General features: G+C 52.3%; 1 protein-coding gene across 1 annotated transcript in view; it reads right to left on the bottom strand.

Annotated features, from left to right (window-relative positions):
* Nucleotides 1-24,020, bottom strand: part of AKNA (AT-hook transcription factor) — a 42,957-nt gene extending 18,937 nt beyond the window's left edge. The window contains exons 1-9 of the mRNA XM_060100656.1: nt 23,915-24,020; nt 18,267-18,656; nt 14,226-15,289; nt 12,438-12,512; nt 7,302-7,458; nt 6,479-6,633; nt 3,662-3,721; nt 1,278-1,405; nt 599-806 (exon numbers count right to left, since the gene is read on the bottom strand). Coding sequence (XP_059956639.1) covers nt 599-806; nt 1,278-1,405; nt 3,662-3,721; nt 6,479-6,633; nt 7,302-7,458; nt 12,438-12,512; nt 14,226-15,289; nt 18,267-18,543 — 2,124 coding nt within the window. The 5' untranslated portion in view covers nt 18,544-18,656; nt 23,915-24,020. The remainder of the gene's footprint in view (nt 1-598; nt 807-1,277; nt 1,406-3,661; nt 3,722-6,478; nt 6,634-7,301; nt 7,459-12,437; nt 12,513-14,225; nt 15,290-18,266; nt 18,657-23,914) is intronic.
* Between the last annotated feature and the right edge of the window lie 2,133 nt (nt 24,021-26,153).

Genomic DNA, 26,153 nt, shown 5'->3' with positions numbered 1-26,153 from the left:
CCACCTCCCCACTTCTGACCTACCTGCAAATTCTCTGGTATCTTCTCCTGCTGAAAAACCCAGCAGAGTTTAAGACCATCCCCTTGATGTGACCCACACACGTACATCCTGAGGCCCCTGCCTGCCTCCCCAGTCTCCTCCCCTCCCCTGCCTCTTAGACAACTGACCCCCTCAGGGTCCATACTCTAACCACAGGCCCTTTGCACAGGCTGTTTTTCCTGCCAGATGGCTTTTCTGCACCTAGTAATTCCTACTCACCCTCAGATCTCATTTAAACTTTACTTCCTCAAGGAAAGTTTCTCTGACCCCCTAAACTCAGATATGTTACCCTGTTATCTACTCTCGTAGAACCTCATAATTCTCCTTCAGAGCACTGATCAAAATTATAGTTAAGTAACTGGGTAACTAGTTCAACTAGACAGAAAACTCCATGAGGGTACAAGCCACTTATTATTTCAGTTGTTTTCTACTGAATTCCCACCATGTGTCATGAGTCTTGGTACATGGTACAAACTTCTCAGATATGTCATGAAGAAGTTAATGAATGGAGAAAACAGTGAATGAAGGAACAGTCCAATACGGTTGGGCAAAGAGGTACCTCAGGGCAGAGGGTCTGGATGGCAGGCGTGGGGGCTTGCTCCAAAGAAGGGGGCAGGCCCGTTGGCTGTTCGGGGGAGGGCATGGCTGGGGAGCTGTCCAGAGCCAAGTCTGACCCGGCTGGCTCAGGTTCCTGCTGGTTCTGGTCTATGTGGTCCTTCAGCTCATCCAGGCGAATTCCCAGCTGGAATATCTCTGCCTCCAGCTCCCTGGAACGAGGAAACATCAGGCAGGTCTGGGAGGCTGTGCTTCAGAGCAGAGGCCCCAGAGATGCCCACGGAGAGTGCATCTGACATCATAATTTAGATTATGTGGAGAGCAAAATCAACAAGGTGAAAGTGGATGCCGCTGGGAATAAGGAGGCCTCAGCCTGAGTCCCCTTCTGCCACCATCTGGCTGCAGGAGCTTGAGTCAATCCCCTCCCCCTCTGGCCTCAGTTTCCCCATTGTCCGATGAGGGGCTTTAACTCTTATCTCCAAGGTCACTTCTCATTGAAGGGAGTTCAAAAAGGACACATATCTCAGCCTTCAAGTATCCCCCATCTGGACATGTTGTTAATTGGGATAGGATTTCTCCCTGTTCCCCTAGTGTGTGAATTATGAGGACAAACTGTCCCCCTCCTGGTGGGAACCCAGGGCCTGACCCATCTGTCCTTGGAGGCCTCTCTCCCCAGCATGTACCTGCCGGGGTCAAATCTCCCGGGCGTCCCCGTGGAGCCGGCAAGCTGCTGGGCCAGGTGTTGCTCCCTGCAGGCCTTCAGATACTCCTCCTCCAAGGCCGCGTGGGCAGCCTTTAGCTGCTGGAAGACCTGAAACCAGACAGGCCAGGAAGACTTGAGTGCCCAGCCCCCGTGGGCTCCATCCTTGCAGACACAGTGGACGAGACAGCTCTTGGGGGAGGGGAGGGGCATGGGACTCTGGGACTGTGGAGGCCTCTGGGCCCTGGAATATCTGGAAGGCTGGGGTTGGTACCCTCTGGAGCCTGCTCACTCTGGTCAATCTCCCTGCCATCAGATTGGTATGGCAGAGGCATGGCTTAGAGCACTGGCACCAGCCTCAGAGGGTACCAGTCCTTCCTGGGTAGACCTACAAGAACCCAATGTTCCGTGATGGTCATAGTGTCAAATATGCTATCACTGGGCTTCCCTGGTGGCGCAGTGGTTGAGAGTCCGCCTGCCGATGCAGGGGACATGGGTTCGTGCCCGGGTCTGGGAGGATCCCACATGCCGCGGAGCGGCTGGGCCCGTGAGCCATGGCCGCTGAGCCTGCGCATCCGGAGCCTGTGCTCCGCAACGGGAGAGGCCACAACAGCGAGAGGCCCGCGTACCGCAAAAGAAAAAAAAAATGCTATCACTATATCCCCATAAGGACCTAGTACTTGAGAGACCTTAGATCCTCATCCTCGATTCTCAAAACAGTGGATTTTGGAACATTAGGCATTCTTTTCCCAAATCCTTATAGACTATCACTACAGATGGTATTATCATCACTGTCATACTCTTGATAATGATAACTAACATTTATGAGCATTGCGGCTCTGTCTAAAGCCCTTTGCATTATTCATTTAACCCTCAACATAACCCTAATGAGAGGGGTAATTTATCATCTTCATTTAAACAGGATGAAAGTACAGCACAGAGAGATTACTTAAGTCAGTGAAGGTCACACAGTGAGTGACCAAGTTGTAGAGTTGGGATATGAACCCAGGCCCTCTAGCTCCAGAGCTCATGGTCTCAACGATTATGCTAGGTCCCCACAGTAAACATGATAGTAGCTAACTCATGGGAGGTTAAAGCTATGGGAGGTGGGCTCATTATCCCTGGCTTTTTATCATCCTCATCTCACTCATCCTATGCTGACGATAGGCTGAGGCCAAGGACAACCTAGAGTCCAGCCCCCAGTCAAACTTTATCTTCCAACAGCTCTCGATCTCCCTGCATATGGGGGAATCAGGAGAGGGGGAAGAAAAAGAATGGTTTTGATTTTCAAGGTCCTTGATCATCCACTCAGTGAGATAATACAATCCATATCACATTTTGTAATTGGAGAATGTGTGTAACATCTATATAGTAACATAATACTTAGTAACATAATATTAACAGTAAAAACTATCAAACCAAGTGCGTTGCATTTGCCCTACTCACCCTCCCTCAGCTCCTCTCCCACCCCACTCTGCGCCTTGAGCATCAGCTGGGCTCCTGACCTGCTGGTTTCCCCTGGGGCCTGTCTAGGGGAGGCATCTATTAGAGGTCACAGGGTGGGAGGAAAGAGACCTGGGAGGGAACTGCTCCGGGCAGGTGCTAGTCCCTGGGCTTCCCTGTCCCTGGTCGGGCTCCCTGAGGCTGCTGCCCACACCCCAGCTAATAGTCCCTTCACCGATCCTTACACCCGCAGCTTTGAGAGTTCCATCCGCTCCTTCTTGGGACCCTGGCTGATGCATCAGAAATCTAAATTTTATACATGACCACAGTTATCTAGAAATACCAGAGCCCAGAAGGAAATAAGCCAATAATGGTTAGATTAGGGGTTTCTTTCCCTTTTCCCCCCAGTTTTCAAATTTTAGCAATTACTTTTATAATAAGGAAAATTATAAAAAGAAAAGGCCTTTTCCTGGTTGCCGACAGGCAATATAATCCATGGGAAGCTGTGCAGGGCAACGATTAAGACCCTGGACTTGGGAATCAGACAGACCTGGGTCTGGGCTGTGCCGTCTACTGGCTGTGTGGCCTTCCAGCTGCCTCTGTGGGCTTCAGTTCATCCCAGTTAAATGGGGGTGATGACTGTAACTGCCTTGCCGGGTTTTTATGGAGATAAAATGAAATAATGTACATCAGGGCTTACCACAGTGCCTGGCACATCAGCATCTTTGCTTCATAAATGGTGACTATTGTGATATAATGATCATTATCATGGAAAGCTAATCAGGGGCTGTTTGTTCTAAAAGGAGACACAATGTCTGGGATTCTCTGGTCTGTCTTGCAGCAAACGAGGCTTCAGAGCCTGTGCCATGGGAGAGAGAGCAGCTGTCTGGCAGCTCCAAGGGCATCTCTTGAAGTGGGCAGTACCTTGAGTTGGTCCTGGGGTGTCAGCTGTCCTGCTTGTAGCAGTTCTACAAAGGACTCCACCTGGGAATTGGAAAGGAAAGGAAACACGCTCCATTAATCCAGACTCAGAAGGTAAGTCCTACAGACTCCCACACTTAACCACAGTCACACTTTGGAGCGGAGAGCTGGGCCCTGCCTTGCGATGTGGGTTTTCTGACAAGCACGGAGAGGCACGTGCCAGAAAAGCTCCACCACTGGCCTTGGCCATGGCAGCCTTGGGAAAAATCAAAGTGGAACCTCCAGGAATTTATCGACAGCAAAGCACACTTACTCCTGTGCATGAAACCTACGGCAGCATGGTGGGCGTGGGGCAACAGGAAACAGTCTGAATGCCTATCTGTGGAACGGTATGCAGCCATCCAGAAGATGAAAGCACATATGTGTGTTCTCATGTGTAAGTGCCTCCAAGACCTACTTTTCAGCATCAAATCAAGGTACAGGACAGTGCTTATGGTAGGCTACCATCTGTATAAGATACGGAGAGAACAAAGAAGGAAAAATACAAACACAGTTGCTTATGTATTATAAACTATCTCTAGAAGGTATATTATAAACTGTCTCTAGAAGGATGCAAGAGACTACAATATTAATTGCTTCTAGGGAGGAGGACTGGGTGGTGGGCGGGTACAAAGATGGGAGGAAGGTTTTCTACTATATGTATCCTCCGAACTTTGAACAAAGTGAATTTATTGCCTACCCAGAAATATTCAAATTTGGGACATTAAAAAAGTCAAGGTACATTATAGTGTACATACTCATGTGACCATTTCTATAAATGCACTTGTGTGCATTAAACATTTTGCATGAAGCAGAAGGGCAAGAGTGGAAGAAAAGATTTCACTGTATATATTCTTTGCCCTGTGTGAGGGTCTTTACCATGGGTATCTATTACTGTTACAAAAATTTTTTTAATTAGGAAAAAAAAGGCAAAGACAATTTGGAGATTTCTAGCATTACTAGGAAAGCTCTAGATCAGTGCCAAAATATAATATAGAAATTTACCTAATTACATTATATAATTTATATAACATAAAATAGAAATGTAATGCAAGCTGCATATGTAATTTAAAACTTTCCAGGAGCCATAATAAAAATGTGAAAAGACACAAGTGAATTAATTTTAATAATATATTTTAAAACCTAAAATATTATTTTTTTGTCTGTGTGTGTGCGGTACGCAGGCCTCTCACTGTTGTGGTCTCTCCCGTTGCGGAGCACAGGATCCGGACGCGCAGGCTCAGTGGCCATGGCTCATGGGCCCAGCTGCTCCACGGCATGTGGGATCTTCCCGGACCAGGGCACGAACCCGTGTCCCCTGCAACAGCAGGTGGACTCTCAACCACTGCGCCACCAGGGAAGCCCTATATTCTTTTTGTTGCACAAAGTCTTTGAAATCCAGTATGTGTTTTACACTTACAGAACGTCTCAATTTGGAGTGGCCACATGTCAAGTACTCACTAGCCACCTGACCAGTGGCTCCTGTATGGACAGGGCAGCCTGGATCATTAGGGGTCAGCTGGTGCCCTAGATTTTGCTCAGTGTGGTGACCTTGGCTTTGCTTTACTTTAGAGCACACAGGACAAGGAGAAACATCTCTCCAGTTACAGGACCCAGAATGGCGGCGATAAAAAGGAATAAAGTTCATGCTGCTACAACAAGGATGAGCCTTGAAAACATTATGCTAAGTGAAAGAAGCCAGACACAAAAGGACAAATGTTACATGAATCCATTTATAGGAAATGTCCAAAATAGGTAAACCCAAAGAGACAGAAAGTAGATGAACAGCTGCCAGGGCCTGGGGGGAAGGGGAATGGGGGATGACTGCTTAATGCATACGCAGTTCCTTAGTGGGTGATGAAAATGTTCTAAACTTGATTGTGTTGATGGCTGCACAACTGTGAATATACTAAAAGCCACTGAAGCATTAACTTTAAATGACTGAATTGTATATTACGTGAATTATATCTCAATAAAGATGTTACAAAAAAGAAAGAAGAAAAGGAAGGAAGGAAGGGAAGAAAGAATGGTGGTGTTTCTTTGAAAGAGTTTGTTTTATGGACCTGGTGATGTAACTATTGCATCTCCCTTTCTGCATTGACAACTAGGAAGCTCAAAACCAAATGTGAATCTGATAAAGCATTCAGGGTCTAGCAGAACTTTTTGTTTATTCACTTCTCCCTAAGTTCCTTTTACTTTTTTCCTATCCCTACTTCCCCCCCTTTGCCCCAGTTTCCTCACTTCCGTTTTCAGAATGTGGTTACAACGCATGTATTTTCTAAGCTGCTTTAAAGTACTTTTGGAATAAGGCCAAGTGTATAGTTATAAACAGACCTGCAAACAATTCATAGTTATTTGGATGAAAATATAAAGGCCCCTTGAGAAGTGACTGAGGATTGATTTCCAACACGAAAGGAACTAAGGAAGTGAGGTGATCTATCCTAAAGGGGAGAAGGTAGAGGTTCCATAACCCTTCCAGAATCCTGAAAAAGCAGACAGTCTCCCCCAGAAGTGAAACCGGAGATAGTTTCAAGCACGATTAGGGAGAGTTTGATGAGACACAAGGCCAAAAAGGGAGTTAAATCTAGCACTGGGTGACAAGGAGGAGGCTGGAGCCAGGAGGTCTCTAAAGCCAGGGTCAGGGAGGCTCTGTTTCCAAGTTAACTCCAGCAGGGGAATAATGAGCGAGCCTCGTAGACAGCCCCTCATCCAAGCGGGCAGAGGCTCTGCTTTCTCCAGGTGAGTTCCATCTCTCGTGGGCAAAGCTGGGGTTCCACTCACCTTGGCCAGGAACCGACTGGCACGAGAAGTCAGCTCCTGGGCCTGCTCCACTGAGGGCTGGTCCTGGGCGATGCCCGGGTCCTCCGGAAGCCACCCTAGGGCGGGTGTGCTGGGGTACGAGGAGGGGTTCAGGTCTCCTTCAGCTGATGGCCACCCTGGAATATACAACCACTAAATGCTGGGGCCAAGAAGAGTCCTTCCTGGGGCTGAGAGACAGCTGCTGAACCTCAAAGCCACCACCTCCATCCTCGAATGAAAGCTCAGCCGTCTCACGATCGTGCCATCTTCACATCGACCTGAGGAAGGGGCCTGGGCAGTGTTGTCCCCATTTACAGGAGAGAACAAGGTGTGGATCAGCCCCGGATGACACAGCTAGAGCCAAGCCAGGCCTCTGGGTTTCCAGTCAATAGTGTGGGCTCCAACTCAGAAAGATGTGGGTTCAAATCCCGACCCTCCCCCATAGCAGTGTGACCTTTAACATGTCCTCACCTCTCTGAGCCTTGGTCTCCTTGACTGTCAGTGGGGTAACACCCGTGGGGACCTCACCAGGTGAGGGCTCTACAGGGACGATGCTCTTTGTCCCACAACTCGTCCGAGGTCACACAGCTGCTACGTGGCAGAGCTAGGCCTTCGCCCAGGCTGCTCAAAGCAGACACGTTCTACATCTCCATTTGACCTCTTCAAGTCACAGGGCCCAGAGAGGGGCCTCAGCTCCCTCCCTCCCCTGGCCTGAAGCCAGCGCCACCCCAGGGTGAACCAAGTGTCCCTAGAGCAGGGTCACAACAGAGGAGCCCTTCAGCCACATCTCCTCTCCCAGACTCACCTGAAGCCTCAGAGGTCTGCAGGCCCTTGGCGGGGCCTGGCCACCGCTCTACAGAGTGGGGCTGTGGGATGGTGAAGGACAAGACCTTGGTTCCCTGGGGCATCGTCCCTGTGTGGATGCTGTGGCTGGGCTGGGGCGGGTCCAAGTACAGGTTCACCTTTAAGGGAGGAGAGGCACAGCAGAGCCAAGGGTTGGGGCAAACCCACCCAGAAGGCCTCACCTTCAGTCACGCCATCATTCAGGCGCTCAACGAACATGGCTTTGTATAATAAATAATACCTTTGAGTGGAACCCTTGGGTGGGGGCCAAACACTGGGCCAAGGGCTTACATACCCTTTCATTCTCTCTTTATGGCAGTCCTGAGAGGGAGGGACCATATGCCTATCTTACAGAAGAGGGAACTGAGACTCAGAGAGGTTGAGTCACTTACTCAAAATCTCCAGCTGAAAAATCCTTGGGCTGGGATTATAACTCTGCTTTGACCCCAAAGTCTATGGTTTTCCATATTAATAATTTTATTAATAATATTTGTTATAATATATCATAATAATATTGTGATCAATCTAATATTTAACATAGAACAAGTATAATTATATTACAGTGATATAATAATTAATATTTGTTATTAATAAAAATATTTCCAATAATTATCATTACATTGATAATAACAGCAATTAATGACTGTTTGAATGAATGAGTCAATCAACAAGGAATGATCTCTCAGTTGTAGCAGATCTCCAACATTTGAGGACGGATTTCATATGGTAAATAGTCTAGTGTTTGGAAGAGAAGTAGAGAGTCAGGGAGATGGCCAAGGAAGACCTTCTGAAGTTAAAGACCCAAGTGGTTTAAAGCAGGGGTTGGCAACTATGGTCTGTTTTAGTGAACAAGGTTTTAGTGAACACAGCCGTGCTCGCTTGCTTTTGTATCGTCTGTGGTTGCTTTCATCCTGTAACAGCCGAGATGAGTTGTTACCATGGAGAATATATGGCCCACAAAGCTGAAAATATTCACTGTCTGGCCCTCTACAGAGAAAGTTTGCTGATCTCTGGCTTAGCGCGTGAGCTCTGCAGTGCCTGGGTTCACACTGAGGCTCTACCACCATCCTCCTTTGAGTGCTAGAGCAGCTGACTGAACTCACCTGTCTGTGCACAAAGTGAGTGCTCATTAAGTAGCAGCCACCACCCTCACATGCGTCATCATCGATATTATAACTATTACCATCACCATCATCATCACTATCACCATCATCACCACCATCACCATCACCATCATCATCACCATTGTCATGTATGTGGCCATCATGGAGGCAGGTCCCTAAACAAGCTACTCTCCTATGTTGCCTCAGTGTCCCCTGGTCCTCATGACATCAGGCAGCTTATCTTACTGCCCTCTGCTACCCTAAGGTCAGGAGTGGGCCGTTCAGGGTGGGCTCCCAGGCCCACAGAAGGCAGCCTCTCCCTGCTTAAGCTGCTCTTCACGTTCTGGCTGTGGCAGAAAAATCTATTCCCAAGTGAGGGACAATGGCTCAGCCGTGGCTGGGCCCCTGCTGCCTCCCCCCGTCTTTCAGGCCCAGCCTCTGAGGAGAACAAAGCTGGATTTTAATAATCCCCTTGGCCATCTGCTCAGGCCCGCCTGTGGGGACTTGCCCACCAGCACCCCTCTCCTCCCAAGGTGACCCAAATCTGGGGGAGGCCCGGTCCTCCTGCGTTCTCCCCCTGCCCCACCCATCGGCCAGCCCCAGCCCGGGCCCACCAAAGGCCCAACCTGGGGGAGCAACAGGAACAAACTGCTCTCAGCACCTCTGTTTGCACAGAGGGACCAAAGGTCCGTGCAGAGGCCCGGGAAGCGGGGAGCTGGGGTGAGTGTGGGTTTGCCGAGCTGCTCAGGCTTGTCCCTCCTGGACCCGTCTCTGGACACAGGCAGGACCCACCCCCAGGGCCCCCGTTTAAACCAGGGTGTCCCACGGTGCTCCCTGAGGCTGGACTGGCTCCCTCAAGGGCGTTAAGCAGGGAAGGGTAGACGAGTGCGGGAAACACTGGGTTAAATAACTGACTAATCTCAGCACAGATGGGTTCCTCACAGCCTTTAAAATGCTAATGGGCTTTATGAATGGGGCGGGGAGTGGAGAGACTAGGAAATGCTTCCCCAACTCCTCCAAACACACAAACCTCCCTCGCGCCTCTCCTCCCTCCCCCGTCATCCTTAACCTCCCCTCCCCCTCCCCCTTCCACTCCCACCCTCACCTCCACCAGGTGGCCACCAGAACACACACTTTAGGAAAGGCAGTTTTATGTCATCCCCCCTGATTCTTTCTGGGGTAATTTCCGGTCTCAGCCCCTCCAGACCCCCCTACAGCTGAGGTGGGGGACAGCAGCTGGAGGGAGGTGGCAACACAGCTGCGAATGCAGGACACCCCCATCAACTCTGGCCCTAAGCTAGTCACTGAGCAGTGGCTCCTGACCAGCCCTGGCTCCCTGCCCGCACCCCAGACGGGATCCAGTAGTGCCCCCCGGCCCGGCCCTGGAACTCCCTGGTCAGCCTCCCCAGTGGCAGAGCTCACAATCATTTAGTCTGGCTCTGTTACACCTAAAAAAATAAATAAACTGTTAAACCTAAAAAAAAAAAAAAAAAAAAAAAAGGTGGGCTGTGCGCTACTGGGCTCAAACCCCAGCTCTGGCACCTACTTGTTGAGTGATCTTGGGCAAATTCCTTAACCTCTGTGCCTCAGTTTCCCCCATGGTAAATGACTGAGGACAGTGGTCTGTAAACATCATGTATTACTATTGATATTAACAGTGTAACATCATCATTCTGCCTTGTCATGCCTCTGCCACATACCCATTGCCAGGGCCCGAGCTGGGCACACCCAGGCACGGGGAAAATAGTGTCCACTCTGGAACCAGGCAAACATAGTTTAATCCCTCACTTTTAATCCCTTACAAGCCGTGGGATGATGAGCAAACCACTCCACCTGGCTGAGCCTCAGTCTCCTCTTGTGAAGAGGATCAAATGAGATGACTCTGGCAGTGTACTCAGCCTGGGGCCTGGTACCTTTTTACTGCTCAGCAAATGCCAGTCTCCTTCCCCTGGTCCCCACCCACTGCTGCTGCCCTGGAGCCAGGCCTGGCCTGGGTGTTTAGGGCCACATCCCCAGCCTGGGGTCCAGCCCTTCCGCTGGGGGCTCTGAGCAGAGTGCAGCGGGCCCCGGGGAGGTCACATCAGCCAGCTCAGCCTGGGGGAGCAGTACCGCTTCCGTCTCTGTGAACTGGGCTCCCTGGCAAGGGCTCTGAGTAGGAAGCTGCTCTGGGGTTTCCCGAACCTTCGGGGGTAGAGTCTACAGAGCTCCGGACACAGTGAGAAGCCAGGCTGGAATCTCGGCTCCCTCAGGCTCTGTGGAGCCCCGCAAGGCCCCTCCCCACTCAGGCTGCACGTCCTCCTCAGCCCTGTCTGTACTGCTTCCCAGGGCGCGGAGAGGATCGTCCTGCTTCCGGAAGAGTCCAGCTTACCTGTGCTCACCTTCTCTTGAGGAGAACCCTCAGGCCAAGGAGTCATTTTTCCAGAAAGCAAGACCAGGTGAGCTAGTGTTGAACCATTCCTGGCCTCTCCAACCTCTCCTCCTTTGCCCCCTCACACACGCAGGGGTCTGGGTCACCAGCCAGGCCGGTGTAGGTGCACGTGGTGAGTCCCCACTGGGACAGGGGAGTGTCCAGGAGATGCACACAGCTGTGCCCCCATGGTGTCCCCCTGCCCGGCACACATGGGCACCCAGTGAACACCTTCATATTAATACTATTAATCATAATAATATTCCGTAACTCTTAGGAAGTACTTGCCAGGTGCCAGGTACATACTTTTCCATACACGAACTCATGCCTTTAAATAAGTAAAGCGGGAAGGAAGCAAAGGAGGGAGGGAGGAGATATTCCCAGCCTCTGACCCTGACCTTGACCTTTGGCAACCTATGCCCCTCCTGGGGTCCTGATTCTCCAACCTGTGAGACAGGGGAGCTGAGGATTTGGACCCCATGACCAGTTCCTTTCTCCTCGGACCTTCTAGGAGCCTGCGGCCATGAAACTGTGGTTTCCCCGGAGAGGATGCCTCACCAAGCCCTCTACTACCCCCATCCCTTTGGCCCCTTAAACTGCCTCAGAGAGGTGGAAGAAGCCTTAAGACGTGGGGTGGGGGGGGGGGGGGCGGGGCGGAAGGGGAGCCCGTTGGCTCCTAGGAGGCCCAATTAACCCCCTTTTACAGTTGTGCCCAAGGAGGCCAGGCTGGAAAGGAGCTGCCTGTGTCAGGAGGTGGGTATGGGGACGCGGAAGTCCTGCTCCTAGAACAGGGCCCCTTGGTTTCCTCATCGTGGCTGCCTCGGCGACACTTCACAAAAGAAGCGTCGCTAGATGGTGGAGAGCAGCGGCCTGGCAGGGGCAGGGGTCTCGGAGCGTGACGGGGACAGCCCGGGTTGGGGGGGGTGTGGGTCGTGAGAGGGAGGGTCTGCATCTCTGCACCCCACCTCCCGCCCCTCCCCCGCTGCTGCCTGATGGGGCAAGAGGCGGGGAGAGGTAAGCAGGAAACCAGGAGGGGCTGTGAGAGCCCCACTTCCTGCCTCACCTCAGAAAAGGGGAAGGTCCCAAGTGCAGAATTCAGCTTCCCCTAGAGGGGGTGGATTTCCCCTCCCCCCCTCCCCCAGCCCCACACTAGACATTCAGTGAGGAGAGAAGCTGTGGGTGAGAAGCTGGGGGAGGAGAAAGGCGAAGGTGTGATCTGGCAAGTATCAGCCTCAGGGGTTGAGCAGAAATTCTGTGCTACTCCCTTGGGGCTCGAGAGCCCAAGTAACTTCCTTAAGGTCACACAGCTAGTCAGTAATGGAACCCGGAGTTGTGCCCAGGTGGTCTCACTCCAGAGCTCATCTAGAAGGAGAGAGCTTCTGGTGAAAACTCCTGGGCACCCTGGATTCCAGCATTCAAGGACTCAAAGTTCATCAACAGTAAAGGAGATTGAGGCTGGAGAGGGCAAGGTCACTGCCCCCCCCCCACCCCGGTCACAGAGCGACCTTGTGGTAGAACAAGGAAGGACCGGCTTCCTCTATCCCCAGGGTCTCCCGAGCGCCCCCCTCCACCCCACCGGGCCCAGTACCTTGGCTCCGAGGCGCAGCTGGTCGATGGTGTTCTCAGCCTCAGCGTACTTGGTAAGGAGCTTGTGGTAATCTTCCTGCAGGGGATGGGGGTGTGCAGTGAGGTCACACACCAGGCCCCTCACTGTGAGACCCCCCGCAGGGAACCCATTCCCCAAAGGGGGCCTCTGGGTGCCTCGGGGTGAAGGAGCTCTGTAGTGGTGGTTCAGCAGACCCCTTCAGGCTCACGTGCAATACAGACCCCCATGGCCAAATTCTGGGGGGTCGGAGGTGGCAGGAGAACTCCGTCACCATCGCTTCTTCTACATCCCTGACAGTGAGCCAGGGATGGGGGCCTTTGGGCTGGTTCGCCTCGATACACAACCGCAGCTACTTGCTTATTTGTCCGAATTCCCTGCCCTCATCTGTCTTCTCCACTGCTCTGTTCCCAGGAATTAAGTAATATGTGCTTAATGAGTATTTTTTAATGGCTGATTGAATCATCTAAGCGTCCGGAAGTAGAAGCCTTGAAAATCACGGTTGCCTTTACTCAGAGTCCCTATTTGCCATAAACAAAACCGAAGAGCTTCTTAAAACAAGTCATTACAGGGGAAAAGCAAGAACAAGTGTCACTGGTCGCCTTTGAAGGAGGCCAGGGAACTGACGCAGTATTCTGAACACTGGTAATTAGAAGGGCAGAATCAAGCGTTTCTCCTGTCTTTCCCGTGTGAACGAGGCCTTGGTAACCAAATAGTTGATGAGGGCAAGTTTCACTTTATAGAAGATTTCCTGCAAATAAATGCAGAAGGAATGCTAGCATTAGGATACTACCACTCTGTCCCCTGACATGAAAGCCTGGATCAAGGCAACGACCATCAGGGGTCCTTAACACCACAAATGAGAGACCAGCAGGCAGTTTACACCTCCTGAAGGCACCACCTATGATGGGCTCTTGCCAAAAAACATCCCTACGGGCACAGAGCTCACGATCTGGGGGGAAATAAACAGACGACGACAACTCGAAAACGCCTCTGCCTCTAACTGGGCAAAACACAGGACACAGAGAAGACAACGCGACACATGAAGAAATATCAGAGAGTGTATCAGCAAACCCCAAAGTGTGGGAGACTCTACAGGACAGAAACCGGTTTCCTTAACAAATAAATTACAAGGAAGAAAGAGGTTTGACAAAGAACGCAAACAGAAAGGCAGGGTGGGGAGGTGGTGCGCAGAGACTTGAAAAGGCACATCGACCGCATACAATATCTGAGCCGCGTTTGGATCCTGATTCGAACAAACCAAAATAAACAAGCCATTTATGAGACAGAGTGGGAGACGTGAACACTGACTGGACCTTGGTTGATATTAAGGAATTGGTGTTAAGTTTTAGGTATGCTGAGAGTATGGTTATCTTTAAGAGAGATTCCTTATCTTTAGACACACACGCTAAAATATTTGGGGGTAAATGATTTGAAGCCTGAAATTTCCTTCAGAATATTCCAGTAGGGTGATAGGAGGAACAGGTGAGGCCATAGATGAAAAAGGTTGCCAGGGGCTGGGCGATGGGTCCATGGGGGTTCGTTATACTATTTTCTCTCTTGTATATGTTTTGAGTTTTTCATAGAAGGAGTTAAAAACAAACAAACACGGCCTACCCTTGCAGCATGAGTGCTATCACTGCTTTTTTGAGCCAAGGGCTTGGGACTGTCCTCATCGCAGGGGACCCCTGGCCGAGCCCCAAGGCCCCCCACCCCAACCAGCCTCCACCCCAGACCAACAGGTGCCTTGGTGTAGAAATGAGTCGGGCTTACCTGGAGCTGATGGACCAGCTTGGTGGCCTGTTCGGGTGTCTGAAATTCTCGGGGTACCCTGGTGGTGGGGTGAGTAGGAGGGGGGTCCTCTCCCGGGCAGACTTCTCCGCTGCTTGACAGCAACTCCCGCACAATCTCGGCAGGTGACTTGAAGATCAGTGGCCTGGCAGGGCCCTCAGGCAGCCTGCTGTGGTTCCTGGCTTTGGGGGGGCGGTAACTGTCATCTTTGGGGAACTTCACCCGGGGTCCCACCTTGGAGAAATCAGGGAGCGGGTAGTTCAGTCGACCCTGGCCGTACTTGGGGGCATCAGAAGATGAGTGACCAGCCAGAGTGGCTCCCGGCCTGGGCGGCGGCCTGTCCTGTCGAGCTGACCTAGGTGGAGGCTTCAGGGGGCTGATGGAGCCGGTGAATCGGGAAGGGAGAGGCTTAGGTGATATCCGTGTCCTCTTCCAGGACTGGTCCCCGGGCTGAGGGCAGGAGAGGCTGGTGGTTTCTCTCCTCCATCTATCTGCAGGACACTGGACGCTCTGGGCTGGAGGGGCTGAGGACTCCTGGAATTCCGTGGCCGTCAGCAGAGTAACGCTTCCTCCAGTTCTATCGTTTGGGTTTAGGAGGTGGTGGCTGGAGCTCTGGGGTGACGTTTCTGCCAGGGCAGCGGGTGGGGGGACATCAGTCTCTCCTTCCCAGGTAGAATCCAGACTGCCACTGGGGTTGAGGGTCACAGTTCCACTGCTCCATGACCTGGCAGAGCTGAGGTCCACAGTTGGGTTGACCTCAGAATGTTCTCGAAGTTTGTCTCCACTGGCTTGTTCATCAGAAGCCACCCAGCCTGTGGGTTGACCCCAGCCCAGAGCCATGGGGCTGGTGTTCCCATTGCCCCCCGAGCTGAGATCAGTCTCATACCCCAATCTTGGGGAGCTCTCTCCAGCTTCCTGGACCTCAGCACCTCCCAGGGCCTCATCTGGCTCCTCTTCAGTCATGTCCAGTTGAGGACCCTGCTGCGGGGGCCAGTTGAGTGGCAAGTTGGAACTCTCTGGGCTGTCCACATCCTCTGCCTCAAACTCTGGAAAGACAGGTCGTTGCTTAGTATACGCCAGGTCTGGACTCACTGTGTCACGTGACCTAGGCCATCTCACCCCTCTGGGCTTTCATTTCCTCATCACATGGTGACGGCCAGAAGCCCAGCAATCCCCCCATAGGGCCAAATACTTTTCGAACACCTCCTCTGGTTGTCTCAAAGGTCCTCCAAACTCAATCCTCAACCTGGTTGTCCCCCTAGCGCTTCCTGTCTCAGCAAATGGAAACATCATCCCACCCAACTGCACAAACCAGAAACCTGGGAGGCATATTTGCCATCTCCCTCCCCTTATCCCCGCAATCCAATCTGTCACCTGGTCCTGTCCCCATTACCTCCTATGGTGCTCTCAAACTCACCTGCTGCTCTAGAGTCCAGAACCACCAGGTTTGCCCAAGTCTACATCCTCTCTTGCCTGGACCACCGCAGCAGCCACCCCATCATCTCAACCCTCACTCTTATTCTCCATATGAAAACTCTTCACTGTCTTCCTTTTGTTCCCAGGAGAGAGCTGAACCTTTAATATGGTCCTAAGATCCCTGTCTCCACCCCCCATTAGCTCTCCTGCTCCATCTCTTTCCATGGTTCCCCTCAGTCTCTCCCTACTCTAGCCATGCCACATCCTCTCCTACCACAGGGCCTTTGCACATGCTGATCCCTCTGCTAGGGTCCTCTCTCCCTCCCTTTGTCTAGGTAACTCCTATTTGTCCTTCATACATTAACTCAACCTTGACCGCATCAAGGAAGTCTTCTCTGATCTCTCTAACTTAGGTCAAAAGCTCTCTTTTATAGGCTTTCATATGACTGAATACCTCTACTTTGAAATATGTATTACAGCTGTAGTTTTCCATTTATTTATGGGATTCTTTCATTAATATTTTCCTCCCCCACCACACCGTAGGCTGCATGAGGGCAAGGATGCTCTGTTTTTATTTATTATTGTATTTGCAGAGGAGGTGCTCAATATTTGTTGACTGAAAAGAAAGAAGGAAAGAAGGAAGGAGGACAATAAGGTATGCAAAGCTCCTAGAAAATGGATAGTTGTTATAATTATTAGATAGTAAGTGCTCAGGAAATATCCATTCATCCATTCCACTCACCCATCAACCCACTCACCCATCCAACATCCACTCACCCACTGACCCAACCATCCATCCTTTCAATCCATCCATCCACCCACTCACCCATCCATCACCCACTCACCTACCTATCCATCCAGCTATCACTTATCCATCCATCTATCCATCCACCTATCTGCCTATCCACTTACTCATTCATTCATCCATCTGTGCATCATCCGTGCAGTCAGTGCTTATGGAGCACCTCCTCTGTCCTAGACCCTGTGTCAGCCTCTGGCACAGATCCAAAGTTTCATGAGACACAGTCTGGGTACCACCAAGCACAGACTCTTTGCTCTGGCCAGATGCACCTTTGTCATAATCCTTATAGCACTCTTTGCTTCCCCATGCTCTTTCCCCTACCCTTGGCACCTCTACATCTTTCATCTCCTTAAAATCTCCTTCAGCGAGTCTCCCTCATTTACAGCAGCGCACTTGAAGCCCAGAGAGGTTAAGTAACTTGCCAAAGATCATGCAGTGGTTCAGAGCAGTCCTGGACTTAGAAGCAAGGTCCCAGCTATGCAGGCAAGTTAGTCTCTGCCTATGGGCGTCATGCAGTGGGATGAAGAGATTGGGCTTTGGAACCGGGCAGACCTGGCTTCAATCCTGGCTCTTCTGATCCCTCACAGGGCACCATGAACAAGTAGCTGACCTCTGTGGCAATCTTTACTCTATCTGGAGGCTATTCTCTCCTACCTGGAAGAAGGTGGTGAGGAAAGGTGGAGATATGGCTTGCGCCCTGCCCAGCCCTTTGCCTGGCACACAGGGCACAGGACATGGTAGCAGCTGTTACATTACAGCAGGGGGTTACCATGTGACCTCAGGAAGAGATGCCTCTGCCCTTTCATCCCAGTGCATCCCTGTCACCATTCCCTAAGGACAGCTCGGAAATGGCTCCTGAGTGGGTAGCTGTGGGCAAACCCCACTTTAAACAGACCTGGCATGAGGAACTTGGGGTCACTGCACAATCTACTGTCAGCCTGATGGCTTCTCTGACGTCTACGGGGGCCTGCCTGATCCCAGGATCCTAAGACAGGGGTGTTTCATTCATATTCGAATGCAATAATCACTATGTAATCAAGCTCAAAGGTGTTATTACTCCCATTTCACAGATGGGGAAACCAAGATTCAGAGAGGAGAAGGGACTTGTTGAGCCAAGCTAGGAATTTAGTCTCAGTTGTTCTTGATGCAAAGAAAACAGTTATTTTAGAAAACAAGGGAAGCTGTCATTCTCGTTGCTAATTGGGATTTTAAAAAATCGTAGAAATGGGTAGAACCCCTTCACCAAGCAATTTAAAATATCAACGTTATTATCAAATTAAGTGTGCAAAGATATACTAATGACATATCCCTGCACTATTTATAATAGCAAAAACTGAGAAACTACCTAAATGCCCAGCAGTAAGAGGACTGGCCCAACAAATTACAGAATATCCACACCACGGAATTCCTAAGCAGACATTAGAAATGACTTGTGGAAGAATATTTGATAAGCTGGGAAAGCGTTCATGTCTATTAAGTTACAAAAAAGCAAGTTACGATAAAGTATGTAGAATACTGTCGCATATTCATACTACATTTATATATACACACACACACATATGAAAGAGAGCAGCTATCTGGATAATAAGTAATTTTTAGCTCTTTCTCCTTTGGCTTATATTTTCTGATTTTTCTGCAATGAACAGTACTGTTTATATAATTTAAATCTTAAAAAAAATTTAAATTGTAGGCTTCGTAGATTTTAACTTAAGAAAATTTGGAAACTCTCTCTATTCCTGCCTCCCGCCAGAAGGGGGGAATGTTTGGGGGACGCTACTGTGGGATTGCAGGGGAGTCAGTCTCACCCTCTTCTGCAGACTCTCCTGATTCAGGATCTGGGTGCCCATCAGGCTGTGAGTCCGGGCCCCTCCACTCCAGCGGCTGCAGGCACTGCTGGGCCAGGCGGAAGTCCTCCAGGAGCTCAGGGCTGGTGGCGCTGGGAAAGGGCGCCTCTTCTACCAAGCTGCATGTGCCACTCCCATCAGCATCCTTTCCCTTTTCAGCCCAGGCCCAGCGCCTCCGCCGGGGCCCCTTTCCCAGGCCTGACTCGGCCCAGTGGACCTCCGTCTCGGAGCTGGCCATTGGGCCTGGCCTGAGTTTCACCTGGGCCCCTTCATCTTCAGGAGATGGAGCTGCCCCTATGGGCACCAGAGTTCCCGCCGGCTCCTCTCAGCATCAGCCATCCTGCCTGTGGCCTGTCGGGGACACAATCAAATGGAGAGCATTAATCCTTGAATTCCCTCCTTTCTTCAGAAGCAGAAATTACCAGCAGGAACTCTGGAGTCAGAAGCCCTGGTTCAGCTCCTGGCTCCACCCCTTTGAAGCTGCATGACCTTGGCCAAGTCACTCCACCTTGGATTTCTTCATCAGTAAAACTGGGGTAATAATTCCTCTCTCTCTCAAGAGTTTTATGAAATTACCTGAGATATGGGAAAAGGAAGCCAGCGGCCGGCACACAGCAGGTGTCCCATGTGTGCTGGTGCCTGTTACCATGTGTCAGGCTCCACACGTGGGTGCCGGGGCACAGGCCCTGCTCACATGAGAACTGAGGGCCCAGGAGGAAGCAGACAAACAACCTGGCACCTAGAGATCAAAGTGAGAGTGATGGGAAGGCATGGGGAGGGGCCCTGGGGGTGCAGGGCAGGCCCAGGAAGTCAGGATAGGTCCCATTTAGAGGCCACGCGCTCTGGGAACCTTCCTGACCCGCTCTTGGGTAAGATTTCAGATCGTGAGTGGGGGACCGGTGAAAAGAGCATTACAGTATCCAAAATAATTGAAAACAGGTACTCAAACGGATACGTGTACATGCACTTTCCTAGCAGCACTATTTGCAATCGCCAAAAGGTGGAAACAACCCAGCTGTCCATCAGTGGATGGATGGACAAACAAGTTGTGGTCTATCCACACCGTGGAACATCATCCAGCCACTAAAAGGAGTGAAGCACTGACACGTGCTACAAGGATGAATCTCAAAAACGTGATGCTAAGTGAAAGAAGCCAGACACAAAAGGTCACGTACTGTATGATTCTAACTGTACGGAATATCCACAATAGGTAAATCCACAGAGAGAGAAAGCTGACTAGTGCTTTAGCTGGGGGAGTGGGGAGAGGGGAGTGACTGCTTGAATGGGCACAGGCGTCCTTTTGGGGTGATGAAATGTTTTGGAACTAGGTAGAGGTGGTATTGCACAACTTCGTAAGTATACTAAATGTCACTGAATTCTTCATTTTAAAATGGTTAAATTTTATGTTATGTGAATTTCACCTCAATTAAAAAATTTTTTTTCAGGCAGGGGTTCCATCAAGTACCAAGGCCTGGAGGCAGGAGGGGGCGACATGTAAGTGGTTTCCCGATGGCTGTGCTAGTGGGGGCAGGAGCTGGGGCTCTGACTGCAGAGAGTGTGGGCATGCAGACCACGGGAGAGCACGTCGAGGTGCAGTTAGAAGTTTCTCTCTGGCTGCCTGGGGAGAATGAACCAGAGGGAGAGCCTGATTGCACGGGGACCTGTGGCACGGGCAGGATGGCTGCAGAAGGGCCATCCCCGCCTGCCTACTATCCTCTCCTCCTTTCCCTCTCTCCCTTCTCTCCCTCCCAACTCCTCTCCCCTCCCGCTATGGCCAACACCCCCAAGCGCTTCCTCTGAGCCCTGGAAACACAAGGCTGACAGAGCAGCGGCATGGTCCCACCCAAGGAGCCCATGCAAAGCACCCACTCTACGGGCAGGAAAACTGAGGCCCAGAGAGCAGAGGGGCCTCGGCTGAAGCCGCACATGGGTCGGGACAAGGCTGGCATGAGAGGTTACCTTGCAGCTCGGGTCCCGGCTCTTCCCTCCGTGCCGTGGAGACAATGAGAATAACCCCGGGCCTCCCAGGACAGACACGCCCTGTGTTGGTCCCTGCAGCCTCGTGTGCGCCTGGGTCTTGGTCAGAGCCTTGGTTCATACCGTTGGGAAAAGTCAGCAGGCAACTATTTCTGGATAGAGAGTCCGCCAGGGATTGGCTGCCGCCTTCTCAAGGGCTGGGGTAGGAACAGGGACTAACATTGTCCCCACTCTGGTCTCGGGGGCCTCACCCTCTTCCCCCAACACAGTCTTCCTCCCTCCTCCCTGAATTTCCCCCCAGATCACCCTGTAAGCCTCCGCATGACCCCCGCCACATATGCTGGGCCCTCGCTGGGCCCACCCAGGCTAGAAGCTTTACTGCCTGTTCTCGATGTGCCCTCACCCCAAACAGGTACGTAGGTCATAGGAGAACTATTCTTCAAATGAGAAAACCAGAACTCAGCATGGAATAGTTACTTGACCAAGATCACCCAGCTGGTTAGTGACAGCAAGATTTGGAACTGTTGGGCTTCCCTGGTGGCACAGTGGTTGAGAGTCCGCCTGCCGATGCAGGGGACACGGGTTCGTGCCCCGGTCCGGGAAGATCCCACATGCCGCGGAGCGGCTGGGCCCGTGAGCCATGGCCGCTGAGCCTGCGCGTCCGGAGCCTGTGCTCCGCAATGGGAGGGGCCCCAACAGTGAGAGGACCGCATACCGCAAAAAAAAAAAAAAAAAAAGATTTGGAACTGTCAATTTTGGCCCAGTGAGTGGTCTCCAGTTTTTTTTTTTAAATCACACAACTCATCATTAAAAATATATTTGCTCATATACCTAACATGTATTTCTTATAACATCATCTGCATGCATTCTCACACGAATATATTACATGTTAGAAAAAAATATATCTAAAATTGAATTTTTAAAAAGATCCAATAGAAAATAAATATTTTAAAAGGAAGTTCTAATCCTTGTTTTCCACACCCTCTCGGGGTGCCTGTACCCCTCCTGGAAATCCCTGCCAGCTTGAGTGCTTTTAAGAATCCTCTAAGAATGCAGATCCTTAAGGTCAACCCGAAGAGAGCGGGACTCCATGGCCCTGGGACAGGGCCCAAGAGTCCGCATTTTATACCAGTGCCCCGGGCAAGGCCCACGCTTTGACCTTGACTAGGCCTTCTGGACCCTGCCACGATGGCAGGTGTGGAGGGTGCTAAAAGCCTTTGCTTTTCTCTTTCTGAAACCTCCGCCAAGGAAGTGGCTGGGGGAGGCGTGTGGGGTTTTTTTTGACTTCTAAAGGGCTTTTTTTCTAGCCGTGCCACAGAGCAGCCCGTCCAATCACAGAGGCCTCGGGTGCACAAAGAGGAACATCCTGTCTCCTGGGATGACTCAGTCATTGCAGAAATATCACTGTGACCAGGGAAAGCCTCTGGTTGGAGGCAGCTGCGGTCACTGGCTGCAGTTTTGCACATGTTCCCCAGGCCCCCAAACCTGTGAGCCTCTCATGAGCGAAAGCTCTGCACTTCACGCACGCCACAGCCCTGGGTGCCATGGAGTCCAGGACCAGTCGGTCAGCCAGTCAGTCAACAAACACACACGAGTGAGAAGCACGTGCTGACCTCACGCTGGGACAAGGACACCTGCTCACTGGGCTGCTGTGAAAGAGAAGCAGGCAGGGTGTCTGGAGACCAGCTTCTGGCCCTGGTGCTGCTGCTCTACCGTGAACTGCTGGGCTTAGGTTTTCCTCACTGTAAGATGGAGAAAATGCCACCTGCTCTCGCAACCATGGGGAGTGGCGCCCTGTTAGGGTGGGCTGGGAGGTAGGGGACGGGGCTAAGTGAGCTTTGAGGTTCCTGGTTGACTTGTTGGCTTCTGAAGACCACAGACTCCAAACAGTTAACCCCCTCCTCCTGCCTGAGGTCCCACTTCAGAGTAACAAAGATATATATTGAGCACCCAGTGGGTGCAAATTAAGAAAACCTATGATCTCCTACTGTGTGCCAAGCACCACACAAGACATGAGGAATACAGACCTGAGTAAAAGCATTCCAAAATTTCAGATGGGTAGAGGATTACTGTTGAAGGAAGCATTAAGCTGGGCCTGAGAGACAAAGAGGATTTTGGGGAGAAGAATGCGGAAGGGCATTCCAGGCAGAGGGAACAGCACAGGCAAAGGCACAGAGGTCTGAAAGTACGAACAGAACTAGACAGAGAGCTGTGGCAGGGGTCCCTGAATGGCGGCCAAAGACAGGGTGGTTCTAGACAGCCTTCTCGAGGGCACAGGGCTGCTCCCCAGGGGCAGTGGGGCTGGGAGGCTGAGCCCAGGAGAGCCCCGTGAGCACTAAGTCCCTTCAAGGGCTGGGCTGTCCTTGTGGGACTGCTTTCTCCAGGGCTCAGGGGCCCTGCCAGCCCTGGAGAAACTAGCCCCACAAGGAGGCACCACCCATTCCCCGTCCTTTTGTACGTCTCCTCCCTCCATCCACACCACCTCTGCCGCTGGCTCTCTCGAGGGTCGGCGAGCCCCTTGTGGTCTCTTTGTCCCCTTCCCGAGTGGCTCAGCCACCCCCAGGGGGCTTCGCTGCCCCCAGGTCCAAAAGTGGAGACCCTTCCCTTTATGGCTCAATCCCCAGGTTCTCCTCTGCCAGCTTCAGCCACGCAGCCCACTTCTGCTCCCTCATGCCCTCCCAAGCCCCTTACTATCCAGCAGAGCTCTCCGAGGCGCCACCCGCCTTGCTCCCACCCAGTCCCTGACATCTCCCAGATGTGGAAACTGAGCCGCAGAGAGGTGGCCGCCTTTCACAAGACCTCGCAGTCCGGAAGTGTGGCCAGGGATTGAAATCCAGGGCTTGTGACTCCGAAACCAAGTCCATCAGACTTGGTGGGGCGGCGAGAGGAAGGGGAAGGAAGACCCCCTTACCAAGTGGCTGGGCCTCTCCAGAAAGGCTGGGCTTTTGAACTCGGCAGCCCTCCCTGAGCAGCTGGCAGGGCACAGACCTACTGTTCTCAAGGGGTTCCCGCCAGCCGTGTAGAAACCAGTTCCCGCCAGCCGTGTAGCACAGCCACTTCCCCCCTCTGGACGTACCCTGCCCCCAGCTCTCTCCGGCGGCAGCAGAGGCCGAGGAGAAAGAGGAAAGGTGCCCCTTGCTGCTGCGGACTCTTGTCCCGCCAGCCTGAAGGGCTCGGCTGGGTCTGCCGGCCCATCCCTGGCTCCACTCCTTGTCCTTACTCGGCAGAAGCGGGCACTCTTTAGTGGGGACCCTCTGCTGCCTCCTGGCTGCTGCTCACCCGTGCATCATGTCTGAAGCCCCTTAGCAGCCCCTGGGGCTAACTCGCCATGTGCAGATGAGGACACCCCGGGCACAGAGAGGGACCAGCGCTTGCCCAAGTTCACAGAGATCAGAATCAGAGCTCTGGCTGGGATCCGGGATCCTGAGGCTTGAGGAAATCCCCCCCAACAAAATCCACCCTTGCCCTGGGGGATCGGGCTCCCCTAAGCCAGAGAGAAGTAATACAGCTGCCACAGCTGCAACTTCCTGGCTGGGCTGGTCCAGCCGCCCGGACTGTCCCAGAGAGCCTGTGACTGGCCCGTCCAGGGGGAAGGCGGCTCCCCCAACCCCCGCCCTCCTCGGCTCCCTCACCTCTCTCGGGCTCCACCACCGTCCTGCTGGCCCAGGCTCAGGGGACCTGCATGTGGAGTCTTTGTTCCAAACCTGGGGAGCCCCCTGCCTCCATGGCGCCCTGGCCCGCCTCCAGGCCGCTCTGCCAGCCCCAGCCGCTGCTCACAGACTAGCATCGCTCCCCACCTCTCCCCGCCCCTGCTGCGGCTGAGGCCGCCTCGCCTCGGCAGGAAGCGCCCAGCCTGATTTCCTACAAGTGTTTGTCAGAAGGAGGGGGTTTGTCTGCATGCAGAGTGAGGGGGAGCAGAAGAAGCTTAACCCCTTGCAGGCCCTCTGCAGGTCGGCACCGCTCACGAAAGGACTCATGGAAACTTCCAGTGTCAGAACTTGGGACCATCTCAGCCAAAGTACAGACCGGGGACAATAAAGCCCAGAGAAGGTCAGAGGCTTGGCCAAGGTCACACAGCATGCTGAGCCTGGAAGGAGGTCTCCAGCAGCCTCAACCCTTTGAGGGTCTTCTCTGTAGCCCCTACCATCCAGGGCATGAACTTGATCGAGGATCCCTCTCCCACTAGGGCAGTGCCCATCTGTACAATGGGAGCGCAGACTGGATGCTTGCTTGGCACCCTTCCAGCTCTGATTCTCTGTCCTGTCTGCCAATATGCGACCAAACACCTCAGGAAGGCTGCAATGATTCCTGCCATCCCACCCACTGTCCTCGCCCCAAACTGGGCCTGTAATTAGAGTGGGATTTTCCTGGCGGCATGGAGGTGGGGAATTGGCTGACTGAACTGAAGTTCAATGGCAGGGCACAAGACAGGCCAAGCCCTGGCTCCACTCTAGTGGAGACACAGACAATAAACAAACATGGAGAGAAACAGAGTGGGTGAGATGGGCTGCTTTCGGTAAGACTGATGCCTAGGTTCACCCAGACTCATAGACTCAGTCTTTGGGCATCAGCGATTTTTTTTTCTTTTGGCCCCGCCATACGGCATGAGGGATCTTAGTTCCCTGACCAGGGATCAAACCTGTGCCCCCTGCATTGGGAGCATGGAGTCTTAACCACTGGACCACAAGGGAAGTCCCCATCAGCGATTTTAAAGTGTCCCAAGTGACTGGGATGTGTGGCCCTGGTAGACAATCTGTGGGTCAGAGAGTAATGGGTTGGGGCAAAGAGTCTGGGGATGGCCAGGAAGATCTCTGTGAGAAGGTGGCATTCAAACAAGGGACCAGAAGGAAGAGATGGGCAGGAACAAGCCACAAGAAGGGCTGAAGGCAGACTATTCTGGAAGGGCAAGCGCAAAGGGCAAGGTGAGAACCAGCGGGGCTTTCCCTGAGAACAGCAAGTGTGTGTGCCCTGAGCAGAGCAAGCCAAGACGGAGAGGCAGGAGCAGGCCGGAGGGGTGGCCTCAGTGTCCCGTCCCTGCACGTTGTGGCTCCCAACTCCGGCCCTGCCCAGGATCCAGGGATTCTGATTCAGGCAACAAAAAGAAAAAGGAGAAAAGCTGGCCTCTGTATTGTCCAAAAAGCCCTCCAGGTAATTCTGGTGAGCAGCCAGGTTTGGGAACCACCCGTGCAGGAGAAAAAAAATGCATTTTACAGTCAATGCAGACCTGGGTTCAAAACCCAGCCCCACCTCTTGCTAACTCCGCGACGTCTGAGGCTTCACCTCTCCAAGCCTCAGTTTCTTCATTTCTATAACAGGGAGAAGAAGAGTAGCCACCCCACAGCACTGCTGCCAAGATCCAATGAGGTAACACTTACAAAGTACAGAGCCGGGGGTCTGGAACACAAACGAATGAATGAATGAATGAATACTCCCAAGGTCAGTTTGTGAGTATCTGGCAAAACCAGAACTGGCGGCCCTCATCCCAGTTATCACCCCATCCCCTTCCCTGCCTTTTACCCTCATCTGGGTGGTGGGACTCTACCCGCAGCCCAGCCAAACGTGCAACAGAGCCAGACCCTAATGAGGCCCCTCCCTCTCAGCTCTGGTGACCATGTGGGCCATTGTGTGAGGGGCGGGCTCCCCTGACACCCAGTCACTCACTCACCCTCCCTCCCTGGCCATTAACCCAGGCAGCACTGCCATCAACGCCAGGTGGCTGCTGATGCCAGGCACGCCCCATGGCCCCTGGATAACCCCGAACCCAACTTAGGGGCAGCTGCCAAACCCCAAGGGAAACAGCCTCCTGTGCACTCTGTTCTATCTCCTTGACACTCACTTCTTTTTTTTTTTTTTTTTTTTTTTCCTGTACGC

Source organism: Mesoplodon densirostris, chromosome 6 (assembly GCF_025265405.1).
Source record: "Mesoplodon densirostris isolate mMesDen1 chromosome 6, mMesDen1 primary haplotype, whole genome shotgun sequence".
NCBI classification, from domain to species: Eukaryota; Metazoa; Chordata; class Mammalia; order Artiodactyla; family Ziphiidae; genus Mesoplodon; species Mesoplodon densirostris.
This window is presented reverse-complemented; position numbering and strand designations above follow the sequence as displayed.